The sequence below is a fragment of the Podarcis muralis genome, chromosome 2 (genome assembly GCF_964188315.1).
Source record: "Podarcis muralis chromosome 2, rPodMur119.hap1.1, whole genome shotgun sequence".
In the NCBI taxonomy this organism is placed as follows: Eukaryota; Metazoa; Chordata; class Lepidosauria; order Squamata; family Lacertidae; genus Podarcis; species Podarcis muralis.
In genome coordinates this window covers 117,769,957-117,783,538 of record NC_135656.1, presented here as the reverse complement: position 1 = coordinate 117,783,538, position 13,582 = coordinate 117,769,957, and the positions used below count along the sequence as shown (strand labels likewise).

The 13,582-nt window shown below is 48.1% G+C and overlaps 1 protein-coding gene across 1 annotated transcript; it reads left to right on the top strand.

Annotated features, from left to right (window-relative positions):
* Nucleotides 1-639: 639 nt before the first annotated feature.
* LOC114592221 (uncharacterized) lies at nucleotides 640-8,820 on the top strand. The gene is made up of 4 exons (XM_077921881.1): nucleotides 640-898; nucleotides 1,891-2,847; nucleotides 4,045-4,171; nucleotides 6,254-8,820. Exons 1-4 carry the CDS (start codon nucleotides 836-838, stop codon nucleotides 6,823-6,825), a joined length of 1,719 nt encoding a protein of 572 aa, XP_077778007.1. The 5' UTR covers nucleotides 640-835; the 3' UTR covers nucleotides 6,826-8,820.
* Nucleotides 8,821-13,582: the final 4,762 nt, after the last annotated feature.

The window sequence follows — 13,582 nt, the reverse complement described above, 5'->3', positions numbered from 1 at the left end:
TGAGACAAAAGACTGCCCTCCCAAATCTATTTAAAGCAAAGTGATAAAATGGGATTTGCCAATCTCTGCCCTGGAGGCACCTTCCATTCCTGAAAGGACTCAGAACAGCTTTTCACAATCTCTGGCTAGCCAACATCTGTCTTAAAAACAACACAGGAAGTCAGAGAATGGGGGGGCACTATCCTTAATGATTTTAAAAGACGGGGGGGGGGGGAACCCATGAAAAGTGGGGTGGGAAGTAAATAACACAAAAGAAAAAATATGTATTCGAATTTTATGTGAATTTGTGGAAATTTAATTATATATATATATATATATTTTAAAACCGTGTGTGTGTATGAATATATGCATATGTGTGTGTGTATATATAAATATATATGTATGCATATATATATACACACATACACAATCCCTGGATTAGGTCCTCTGCCCTACACATTTAAAGCAGTATCATACCACTTTAAACACTCATAGTTCCCTCTCTCCCCCCAAAATAAATAAATCCTGGAGAATTGTAGTTTGATAAGAGTGCTGAGAGCTGCTAGGAGACACACGCACCCATTCCTCTCAGAGAGCTACAATTCCCAGAGTGGTTTAACAACGAATCCCTCTTCCCAGAGAACTCTGGAAATTGAGGGGGACGGGGGTCTCCCGACATCTCTCGGCACCCTTCACATACTACAACTCCCAGAATTATGTCGAGGAAACCTGGACCGTTTAAAGTGGAATGGTGCTGCTTCGAATGCGCAGTGCATAGGAGCCAAATCCCAGGGGCTTTGGGGGCACCCGCCTCCCCCCAATAGAATATTTGATCCAGAACGCGGCAGCCAGACTGATGACTGGGGGCGGCCGCCGAGACCACATAACACCGGTCTTGAAAGACCTGCATTGGCTCCCAGTAAGTTTCCGAGCACAATTCAAAGTGTTGGTGCTGACCTTGAAAGCCCTAAACGGCCTCAGTCCAGTAGACCTGAAGGAGCGTCTCTGCCCCCATCAATCTGCCCGGACGCTGAGGTCCAGCGCCGAGGGCCTTCTGGCGTTTCCCTCACTGTGAGAAGCCAAGTTACAGGGAACCAGGCAGAGGGCCTTCTCGGTAGTGGCGCCCGCCCTGTGGAACGCCCTCCCATCAGATGTCAAAGAGATAAACAACTACCAGACTTTTAGAAGACATCTGAAGGCAGCCCTGTTTAGGGAAGCTTTTAATGTTTGATGTATTATAGTATTTTAATATATTTTTTTGGAAGCCGCCCAGAGTGGCTGGGGAAGCCCAGCCAGATGGGCGGGGTATAAATAAATTATTATTAGTAGTATTAGTATTAGTTCTGTTCTGTCTACCCTGGTTGGCAGTACTTTAGGCAGGGGCTTTTCCTAGCCCATCCTGGAATTGAACCCGGGAACTGCAGGACGCAAAGCAGGTGCTCTGCCATTGAGGTTACAGCCTTTTCCATTACCTAGGTCATAAAACTGCAGAGCTGGAAGGGGCCCAAGGGTCATCTAGTCCAACCCCCTGCAATGCAGGAATCTCAGCTAAGGCATCCATGACAGATGGCCCTCCAACTGCCGCTTAAAAACCTCCAAGGAAGGGCAAAGGAGTAAGTAAGACAGCTTCTTGTATTCCCTGCAGAAGTTTTTAATTTGTAGCAATTTAGCATGAATGGTGCTCATCACCTGGTCCAGCCCGGTGTGAGGTTTAGCAGCAAAAGCGTAGCAAAAGACTTTGCAAAGAGAGCGAGAGGAGCCCCTCTCTCTCTCTCTTGCAAGTTTTGCCTTTTCCAGATCTGTCAGCAAGGTGCAGTGTGAAATTTCCTAGCGCTCAGAAGACCTGGGAAGTGGCTGTTGGCATGTGGGTTTCTGTTCCTTCTGACATCCCTGTTTTGCGCTCTCTTTCAGGAAAGGAGCCTTTGGAAACAAAAAAAAAGTTGCTTGGAAGCTCTCTCGGTTCTTCGGCGAAAAAATTGCAGGCCGCGAAACCCTTGCACGGTTTGCTCAGGGAGTCCCGTTGTGTCAGGAGCAGCTGCACAAGCACAGGGCCAGAAGTTGCCATTTTTTGCCATTCATTTTCTGCGAGCTTCAGAACACCCAGCCAGCAGAGCTAAAATGGCCGCCACACGCCGCTGGAGGGCCGAAGCTGAGCGTACCCGGCTCCGGGAGGACCCCGAAGGTCTCAAAACGGGGGCCGGCGAGGCAGGAACGCTCGAAAGCCCCTTGGCAAGCCGTGCGGCAGACGCCGGGGGATACGTGGTACGCCAAGAGAGCCAGCCGAGAGCAGGGAGCAGCGGTCACTATCTGTGGGAGACCGAGTTCCAAGAGTTTCTGGAAGGTTCCGTCTGGGAGGAGCAGACCCCGGAGGAGCTGGCCCTGCGGGCCGACACCCGGGCCTTCCTGGCCTCCTTTGAGCAGGTGGCCGTGGCCTGCCACTGGCCCAGGAGGGAGTGGGTGACCCGGCTGCTGCCGGCCCTGGGCGAGGAAGCGGAGAAGGCCTTCCTCAGCCTGGACCCCCAGGACCGCGGCGACTTCCAGAAGGTCAAGGCGGCCATCTTGAGGCGCGAGGCCCTGGCGCGCGAGAAGAAGCACCAGGAGTTCCGCCGCTTCTGCTACCAGGAGGCCAAGGGGCCCCGGGAAGTCCTTGCACGGCTCCAGGAGCTGTGCCAACAGTGGCTGAACACGGAGAGGAGCAGCAAGGAGCAGATCTTGGAGGCTTTGCTCCTGGAGCAGTTCCTCAGCGTCCTGCCAAAGGAAATGTACCACTGGGTCAAGGAGCGTGTGCCGGAGAGCTGCTTGCAGGCTGTGGCTCTGGCGGAAGATTTCCTGAGGAGGTTGCAAGCGGCCGAAAGGGGGGAAGAACCGGTAAGAAGGTTGCATTCCTTCCCCCCCCCCCCCTCTCCCAGGCTTGCAAGCAGCTCCTAGCCAGCAAATGGTTGCAAAAGTCAAAGATCCCAGCAGTGCAAGCGACCAAAGCCAGTGCCTTCAACTTCGCTTTTTCTTTTTTTTGGTGAAATAGAAGGACACACTAGGATCATCTCTCTGAACCCTGTGCAATGCAGGATATTTTTTGTCCAACCCCCAATTTCCAGTTCAAGCTGAGCGAGCCTCTGGGGCCTAATAATAATAATAATAATAATAATAATAATAATAATAATAATAATTTATTATTTATTCCCCGCTCATCTGGCCGGGTTTGACTCTGGGCAGCTTCCAACCAAATATTAAAAACAATACAGCATCAGACATTAAAAACTTCCCTAAAAATGCCTTCAGTTGTCTTTTAAAAGTAAAATAGTTGTTTATTGCCTTGACATCTGCTGGGAGGGAGTTCCACAGGGCAGGCACCACTACCGAGAAGGCCCTTTGCTCTCAGAAATCTGCTTTCAGTCCAAACCTTTTACATCTTTGTAGCTGGGTTGTTTTCAGTTTCTTATCTCATTGTCTCTGGCCTGTAATTTGCTCCAATTAAAGCCCAATTAACAGGATTACCTGTGCTTCCAGGAACGGGATGGGGGAGGGGGTTTCGTGGCAGCCAGAGTACTCCATGCACCCAGCGCCTTTGCCCTGCCCTTGCATTCCAATGGGAAACAAATGCCAGACCGCCAGGCAAACTGCGGGTGAGAGCTTGGTCCCTCTCCCAACCAAAGAGGAAAACAGATAATGAAATTCCCCCCTCATTATCTGATTATCTCCATCTGTCTCTCTTACGCAGTGTTGGGAGAAACTCCAGTCAAGGAGCACCGGAAACAGGAAGCCAAAATTGAATATATTCAGTGCCTTACCTAAAGAGCTGCTTCTAGTTTATTATTATTGCATGTTTCTCCTCTTTACCCTGACAACAGCCCTGTGAGGTAGCTCAGGCTAGAGAGAATGGTGACTGGGCCCAAGGTCTCCTGGTGTGTTTCATGGCCGAGTGGGGATTCGAACCCTGATCTCTCAGGTCATAATCCAGCGCTCTAACCATTGCACCACACTGGTGACTTGAGCACTTTGCCTTCTGTTCCTTTTCCTCCACTCCTCAGCGGTCTCCCTGTTTTCTGCTCTTTATTTTTTTTCCAGGAGCAGGAAGAGGCTGCAGATCTTCGCAAGAAGCAGGAAGTTCCACTGGAAACGGTGCCGCTGCAAACTTGGGCTTCGAGGGAGGTCCAAGGGGAGCCCAGTTCATCATCACGCAAGACTTGCACAGGTAAGCAGGGCTCTTAGTTTTGCCTGGAATTAGCGGGAGGAAGAGGAGATCCAGTGTGGAGCAGTGTTGATGTTGTTTTAATCAATTTTATTCAAGGTTTTCAACATATGCTACAATAAAAGCCAAACAAAGCCAACAGAGAGCAAAATTTAAAAAGGATAGAGGAAACACCCACACACAAACAAAATTTTATATTCTGTCAACCAGCTGTAAGGCATATGTTGAAACCAGCTTGTGTTAAGATTTTCTGTTTCAGATAAAGAGGATTGTATTGATTGCTGTGTGTAGTTAACACATAACCTTTTTGACAGGAAATAAGCTAGAGACAACCACCTGATCTTTATAAAAACTACTATTTATTGGTGCTTCTGTTTAGTTTTTTCCCCTCTTCTCCCCTCCTCTCTTTTTTCCTTTTGTGCCCTTTCGTTTCAGATTGTATGCTTGTGGGCAGGGACGGTCATGTCGCAGTTGGTTGTATGCAAGGCACTCTGGGAGTATTTTTGAGTGGGTTAAAGATGCTCTAAATAAAACTGTTTTGGCTCCGGCCCTAACCACTACTCATATTTGGCCCTCAAATGGTTGCCCAGAAGGCAGTGCGGCCCCCGGGGCTAAAAAGGGCTCCACATCCCTACCGAAAGGAAGGTCCTAAACATAGGGAAAAACTTTTTGCCAGGAAGGGCCAGTGGAACAGTCTCCCTCAGGAGGTGGTGGCCTCTCCTTCCTTGGAGGTTTTTAAGCAGAGGTTGGATGGCCATCTGTCATGGATGCTGCAATGCGCTCTACCATTAAACTGCCATTAATCCAGAATGCGGCAGCTAGACTGGTGACTGGGAGTGGCCGCTAAGACCATATAACACCGGTCTTGAAAGACCTACATTGGCTCCCAGTATGTTTCCGAGCACAATTCAAAGTGTTGGTGCTGACCGTTAAAGCCCTAAATGGCCTTGGCCCAGTATACCTGAAAGAGCGTCTCTACCCCCATCGTTCAGCCTGGACACTGAGGTCCAGCTCCGGGGGCCTTCTGGCAGTTCCCTCCCTGCGAAAAGTGAGGTTACAGGGAACCAGGCAGAGGGCCTTCTCGGTGGTGGCACCCGCCCTGTGGAACGCCCTCCACCCGATGTCAAGGAAATAAACAACTGTTTGACTTTTAGAAGACATCTGAAGGCAGCCCTGTTTAGGGAAGTTTTTAATGTTTGGTGTTTGGTTGTGTTTTTAATATTTTGTTGGGAGCTGCCCAGAGTGGCTGGGGAAATCCAGCCAGATGGGCAGAGTATAAGTCAGGCACCCCCAAACTCGGCCCTCCAGCCGTTTTGGGACTACAACTCCCATCATCCCTAGCTAACAGGACCAGCTGTCAGTGATGATGGGAATTGTAGTCCCAAAACAACTGGAGGGCCGTGTTTGGGGATGCTTGGTATAAGTAATAAATTTTTTTTCTTTATTGCTTGCTGAGGTTCCTGCATTGCAGGGGTAAAACTAGGTGACTCTCGGGGTCCCTTCCAACTCCACAATTCTTTTTTATTATTATTAAAGATTTTCTTGATTTACAAAAGTGTTTGCAATGTCTCTCTCGTATTTTTCCCCCATGTAACATTTTTACAAGTGTCTCATTTGTTGAGACATTAGGAAGAAAGGGGGGAAAGAAGTGGAGGGTGGGCAAAGATGGGTGGGGTGGGGTGGCGATGTTTCTATTTTACTTAATATATGTGGGGTTTTGTGTCAGTGTTGCTTGTGCAGGTTCTCTGCTGTTCGCTTGTGTTCCTTTGGTGGTGAGAGAGGTTGGGGCTGGCCTAGGGTGTGGTTATTCATTTGTGGTTGGCTGTGGCCTTTGTTTTCATGTGTGAGTGAGGTGGGTGGGTGTTTTGGATCAGGTTAGCCATATTGATTTGTATGCTGTTGGTGGATTTTTGTCATTGTCTTGTTGGGCTGTGATATGTGATAAAGGGGAGCCAACCGGGGTGAAGGTGTCTTCTTGTATTTGTCCCTGTGTCAGTTTCAGTTTATTGGTTAATTTTTCTAGTAGAGTTATTTGGTACCATTGGTCCACAATTCTACGATTCTACACTTTTGTCTTTCTGGTAGGTTACGGGCAGGCCGCCGTGGCAAGGAAGAAGAAGACCTTCCAGTGGGGCCGCTACGGGGAAGTGAAGCTGCGAGCCCGGTTTCCCGGAAGAGCAAACGCAGTCCTGCCGTCCCGCTGGAAGCAGGCCGGAGGCACCCAGGAGCATCGCCGCTCAGATAGGCTGAAGCGAGCCCAGGTGCCGAACCTGGCCGAGGCACCTCCCTCGCCGCCACCTCCTCCTCCTCCTCCTCCATCGCCTCCACCTCGGGATGTCAAGCCCAAGCTCAAGAAGCCCTCCCCCCCTCCAGACGCCGCCCCCAAGAGCCAGATCAAGATGTGCCCCGAATGCGGCCGGGGCTTCAACGGCTTGGCGACCTTCAACCGTCACCGTATGCTCCACACTGGGGAGAAGCGCTACGAGTGCTGCTTCTGCAGCAAGGGCTTCTGCTGGCGCTCGGATCTGGTCCGGCACGAGTGCCAGCACACCGGGAAGAAGCCCCACGAGTGCCCCTTCTGCGGGGAGGGCTTCGACCGCAAGTGGCAGCGAGAGAAGCATGAGCTGATCCACACCAAGAGCAAGGCGAAGCTGTGAGCGGCCTGCGACATGGCGGGAGGGAATTAGCGGGATTTTAGGAATAAGGGTGGGAGCGGATATCGTTGCTGGGTTAAGGCTCTCTGGGGCAGAACCGGAGAAGGGGGGCTTCTCGTTGCCAACCCTGGCGCCCTCCAGATGTTCTGGATCACCATTCCTGGTGGGATTTGTGGTCCAGAACATCCCAGCTTCCAAAGTCTGCCTCAGACAGGACCTGCAGTCTCGTTCCAGCTCCTTCCTCTTCTTGCCAACAATTTTGCGCCGTTTTTCTGGCCACCTGAGTGCATCTCCTGGTTTCGGCAGCCTATGTGGAGGAGGCAGCCATGCCCAAATGGATTAGGGTCATGTGGGGCCACCCACCCCCAAAAAAATCCAGCCACCATCCAGCCAAAGTGATTTCTTTTCGAAATTCCTCTTAAAGCATGTGTTTCTTCTACATGTAAACATCGCTTGGCAGGATGTCCCGCCCCTCTTGTTATTCCTTCCTCATGGTGAAGCTATCCCAAAATAAAGCACACCCCTCCCAAAAAAAGTTGTATGTTGCATTTTCCTGTTCTGAATTAGCGACCAAGCTTAGGCAATATATAAGGGTCGTTTTTTACTTTAAGCCCCTTGAATTTATTGAAGGAGTGGAGTGAGTTGGAAGGGAAGGTGGAATAAGGGAAGCAGTTTTGAATTCGAGGTTGGTAGTGGGGAAAGCATAAGGTGTTATATGGGGCACGTTGAGCTTTTTGCAAGCCAGAGTTAATTCTACTGTTCATGTTACATGTGTGTTTGAATTATCTGCATTCTGATGTTTCTGTGTCTCTGCCTTTCTGAAGGAAAAGAAATTTGACGGGTGCTTCTCAATAACATCGGTTGGGGATTCTTTCTTTTAAAAGCCTACTCCACAGATTAGGTTGTGGGGAGAGAATTAAAGGGAAGCATCTTGAGGGGGCTGAAAGTGGACTGTACTATTTTAGGATGTTGGTAGGGGGTACCATTTTCGAAAGCTCTGCCATGTTAAACAAACCTTAGTGAGTAAAAATTAGAAAAGCAGTCCTTGTCATGGGGGGAGACATTCTATTTCGGATCAGTTTTTGTACTTGAGCTCTTCCCGCCCCCCCTCCAGGCACCATTAAAAATAAATGTGGGATCCTGCCTGGGTTCCAAAATGGTACAGCCCATTCCACTACCTCCAGGACTATACCGCTTCATTCTACTGTATGGATAAGCCATACCTTAGTTCCCCAAATTCAATAACTATCTTTACATTCTCTTGAACCCACAGAAGGATGGTTTGGTCCCAGACTTGTTTAACACACTGATATTCCCCCATACAAAAGTGCTGTTTTTCATCTAATGGGCAACACAGAGTTCAGCCGCAGTGACAGTAATTTGGGGTCACACACATTTCGAACTGGGCAAACAATGGTTTGCAGGAGCCAGGGGTGGGGAAGTTTCAGCCCTCAAGACTCCTAATTCCAATCTTCCTCAGCCACCATGGCCAAAGGATAGAGATTGGTTGTCTGACAGCATCGAGTGGGCAGCAAGTTTCCCCCTTCTCAGTGTATGCTACCATCTGCCTGATTAGAACATAACAGTAAACTATGGTTTGGCTGAACCAGGAAGTGAGGGAGTAGGAGCAAATCAGCCTCCAGCACAGTCACTGTGGTTTGGCTATTGATGTGTGAATCCAGATAATATCTGTCCCAGAAGCTGATCCTAATGTATTGTTCTCGTTCTCTCTCTCATTAGTCTACCATCATTGTGCCCATCTGTTTAAATGTTCAGTAGTAGCCTAGCTTTTTCCCCAAGCACCCTGCTAATTATGTTGATGACAAATGAGCTGAACAGCAGGTACCAGTTGCAAACCAGTGAAACCATTTTGGGGGGTGGGGTTCCCTTGTTGAGTGTCTACAGTTCTGAATGCCCACGCTTTTATGCTCCTGTCAAAACATGTTGAGGTTTTATTTATAGTTTCTTATCTCAAGTTTTTTTTGTAATTTTAAATTTAAAAAAGCCTTTTTGTGACAAGTTTGGAGCTTGTTATGTTTGGAGCTATTAAAAATTGGGTAGTTGCTCAATGGATCCTGTGTGTTGTTCTTGACAAGAGGGTGCTTGCCAGCCAGCCTTGCCCTATACCAGAATACTCCATTCCATCTCTTCTCCCCCCCCCCCAACAAGCAAGTAGGTTGTATTCTGTCACCACTGAACACAACTGTCCACTGTGGGCTGTTTCCCTCGCCCACTAGTTAAGGGCTCTTCTTGCCAATAACCTTTTAGGCACTTCGGCAAAACTTGAGAGCTTCTCCAGGCCTATTCATGTATACAGTGGTACCTCAGGTTACACACGCTTCAGGTTACATATGCTTCGGGTTACAGACGCCGCTAACCCAGAAATAGTGCTTCAGGTTAAGAACTTTGCTTCAAGATGAGAACAGAAATCGTGCAGCAGCAGCGGGAGGCCCCATTAGCTAAAGTGGTGCTTCAGGTTAACAGTTTCAGGTTAAGAACGGACCTCCGGAACGAATCAAGTACTTAACCTGAGGTACCACTGTATTTCCATTTTGGCTAAATAATGATTGGTACCCACCTGTTGAGGTTCAGAACTAGAGGGAATGTCACTGTTAAAGTGGAGTGGTTAGAAACCTGAACAGCAGCCAGCATTCCATACTGCCACACTTCGTTGCAGATCCTGCTGAACATGATAGGTTCCTTTTCTTAAAAAATGGAATATCCAGGTTCAGAGGCAATATACACCCCATTCCCCCCCCAAAAAAAGAACCTGGCGTTTAGTGTACAGCATAGGAGGGTTTTTTGTGCTTCCCAGATTCCACTGGGGTTTAACTTGTGAGTTGCCGCTGAACATTTCTCTCGATTTTTTTGCCTACCTACTTTTACAAGCCAAATGGTGAGAGAATCATAGGAAGCTGCCTTGTACCTGAGCCAGGCCATTGATCCATCTAGATCTCCTCAACAGTGGGGTATGGGGTGGCACTCTGCACATGCTCAGGGGCATGTGGTGTGACATGCTCCAAAATTTTGCAGAACATGGACTGGCAACTTTTAACAGGCAGCGTCAACAGATAGTGCTGCAAACATATAACAAATATTTCTTATGGATTTACTTCTCTTTTTTTAACCAATCAATTTTTATTAGTTTTCCAAATTTTAAAATAACAATTTAATTAGAATTTAACACCAATTTAAAAATTACTTTACCATCCATTCCTGTTTCGTCTGCATGTGCAGTTCTTGTTTTGGCATTTAGCTATTTTCCCAATTTTAGGTACCCCTGCCCGTACGGGCCAGTCTTGCCAGACTCTAGGGTTGTGCGCTCATCTCACTCTATAGGCCGGGAGCCAGCGCTGTCCGCAGACACTTCCAGGTCACGTGGCCAGTGTGACAAGCTGCATCTGGAGAGCCAGGGCAGCACACGGAACGCCGTTTACCTTCCCGCTGGTAAGCGGTCCCTATTTATCTACTTGCACCCGAGGGTGCTTTCGAACTGCTAGGTTGGCAGGCGCTGGGACCGAACGACGGGAGCGCACCCCGCTGCGGGGATTCGAACCACCGACCATGCGATCGGCAAGTCCTAGGCACTGAGGTTTTACCCACAGCGCCACCCGTGTCCCCTATTTTCCCAATTAATCAAATACAATTAATCTTCCTTTCTTGATCCATATAAATCATTAATCATAATTTTAAATCATATTTACTCCAATACGGTTTGCTTATCCTGTCTTTGTAGGTTCGCAACATTCTAGTTAACAATGCTCAGATTTTACAGACCTTACTATTCTCTTTTCACAAAGCTGTGTTTTGCGACACCTTGGGGATTTACTTCTGAGTAAAATACGCGTAGGACTACATTGCAGCAAATTTGTAATTGCATCACTAAGTGGCGTGCGGAGGGAAATAAGTTCTGAAAGGTGCAGACAGATTGCAAGGAAATGCGTAAGTCTCCTGAGACAATTCAGATAAAAGTTGAACCCTATGCAGAACAAGCCCAAGTGTCCCATTCAGTGTTGGTAAATGGTGATAATGCAATCACCCTGGTCTTTGCTTTCTTGGTTAACGCCTGCAAGCAACCATTGTCTCTCTTCATTTGCAAATGAATAAAACGAGACTTCCTGATAAGTTTTAGTCCAGCAATTTGAAGCTGGAGCCTCCCTTCGGAATTAATTTGTTACTATTGATTCAGTCTATCTATCGCAGCCTTCCTCCAAAGAAGCCATCACAAACGCAAAACATCTAAAAGTCTCAAATGCATCCCCACTGACCCCTACCCTATAAAAAAAATATATATTCAGTGCCTACGAAAGAAGAATGGAGAATGAAACTGATGGAGTACGCAGAAATGGACAAATTAACAGAGGATTCGGAACCGACGAGACCAGGGATTCACTGAGGACTGGAATAAATTTACAGAATATATTAAAAATGTATGTGATGAACAGTTAACGTTTGTAAGTTTTCAAGAAGCTCTGTGAGAATTACTGATGGAAATATTGCTTAAAAACTATGTGCTCTGATGGTGTTTCCTGCTTGGCAGGGGGTTGGACTCGATGGCCCTTGTGGTCTATTCCAACTCTATGATTCTATGATTCAATCTCTCTCACTCCATCTCTCCCCACTTCTCAAAACTCTTATTTTCCTTGCGTACACAACAAACATTTAAAGCATATCCTTCTCACACACCCCTGCCTATCCTAGGCTTTGTAGTTTGTTAAGGGTGCTGGGAATTGTAGCTCTGCAAACTACAACTCCCAGGATTTTTTGTGGGGAAGCTGTGTGCTATGAAAGCAGGACGTGTGTGCAGCTGCTGTCCTTATCCCTTCCTGAAACGAAGCGAAGCTCTTCCCTGAAATTCACACTGTAAGTTCCTAGCGGCAGGGGACTGGGTTTTTTTTGTGTGTTTTTTAAAAGCAAACAGAGCACTGTGAGCATTATCCATTCCTGATAAAATTATTTTTCATGGGATTTGAGAGCCATCGATCGAAAATGGTGCAGATCTCCTGCTTCCTTCTACATCTGAGGCAGCTGCCACTCTCAGTACAAATTTAGTAGTAAAATAAAAAATACATTGCACAGGTGGATGGTGGCTGGAGCACCTAAATTCCTTTCCTCTCCTCTGCTCCTCACCACCCAGTAAAGGCTGGTTCATCCAGCCCCCTCATGCCCATTTTCAGTCTAGAGAGGGGCACTGCCTGTCAGAGGATGGGGACGGAAGAGGCCCAGCTCAGTTGGCAGAGCACGAGACTCTTAATCTCGAGGTCATGGGTTTGAGTTCCGCACTGGGAGAAACCGGGGTTGGACTAGATGACCCTTGGGGACTCCTTCCAACTCTATGATTCAGTTGGTGGAGCACCCAAAAGGCACCAGGTTGAATCCTTGGGACCTCCACGGAGAGGCTTAAAAGCTGCTGCTGCCAGCCAGTGTACACAATCTTGACGTAAATGGACTATTTGTATATGGCAACTTCCGAACTGGAATTAGCTGGATCTGCCAGTCACTGACTGTGGCTCCGCCTCCTTTTCTGCCCCCCCTGCCTTCGGCCCCATCAGTCTCAATGGGCACTGGATTCCCCACCCACCACCCTGATCCTCTTATGGAGGTGGGTGGGGAGGAGCGGGAGGGCGAATTTCGTTGCACAAGTCACCATACATTTAAAGGCTTCAACAGTCTCCCGCTCCGGCGGGAAGGTAAACGGCGTTTCCGTGTGCTGCTCTGATTCGCCAGAAGCGGCTTAGTCATGCTGGCCACATGACCCAGAAGCTGTACGCCGGCTCCCAATAAAGCAAGATGAGCACTGCAACCCCAGAGTTGGCCACAACTGGACCTAATGGTCAGGGGTCCCCTTTACCTAGGTCATTCTTGCTTGTACCCTAATCTAAGGACGTCTTTCTCCACCGAGGGAGCTGGACAGCTCTTTGAAAGAATAAACACCATTTGTTTGTTTTCATAAAATGTATGCACCGCTTGACTGTTAAAAACAAAAACTCAAAACGGTTCACAAAAAGATAAAACAATCCACCAAAAAGGGGTGGGGATTCCAACCCTACTTTAAAGCATACCATTCATGGAAAGATAAAAACAGAGGTTCAAAGACAAAATGGAGGGATGGTGTTATGTACTGAGTTGAATAGGATCCAAAAGGCAGCAGTCTGATTGGTCCTAGAACAATGCAGTAGTATGATTGGTCCACAGGAGCCACCCAATCCAGCTCCAGGTGAAGTGAATCTGCAACCTGATTGGCCTACAGGTGAATCTCGGAATTAGCCAATCACATGGGGCCCATTGTGTAAATAATGTATATAAAGCAGACATTCCGGGGGAACTTCCATTCCTCCTCACCACTCTGAGCTGAATAAAGAGCATGAAATCCACTCTCGACTCCGAGTCTATTTCAGATACCCTCCACATGCCTCTGCGGAAAAGTTTTAACAGGGCTTTCTTGAAGAGAAGAGGGTGTATCGGACAGACGAGGGAACCTGTGGGCCTCCAGCGGTGGCTGGACCCCTAGCAGCTACAGACACTGTTGCCCAATGGTCAGGGATGGTTGAAGTTGGAGTCCATTAACTTCTGGAGGGCCACAGGTTCCCCACCTGTGAGGAATGGGATTTGCAGCCTTTAGTCGATCAGTAAGTTTTCACTCTCTCCCATTTGCATAACATTAGTCTGATGGCTGTATGTGGCCTACCAGACACTTTTAGTCAAAGGACCACAGCGAGGCCTCTTTGGCTTGTCCTCAATTACCAGTAACTTTCACTCG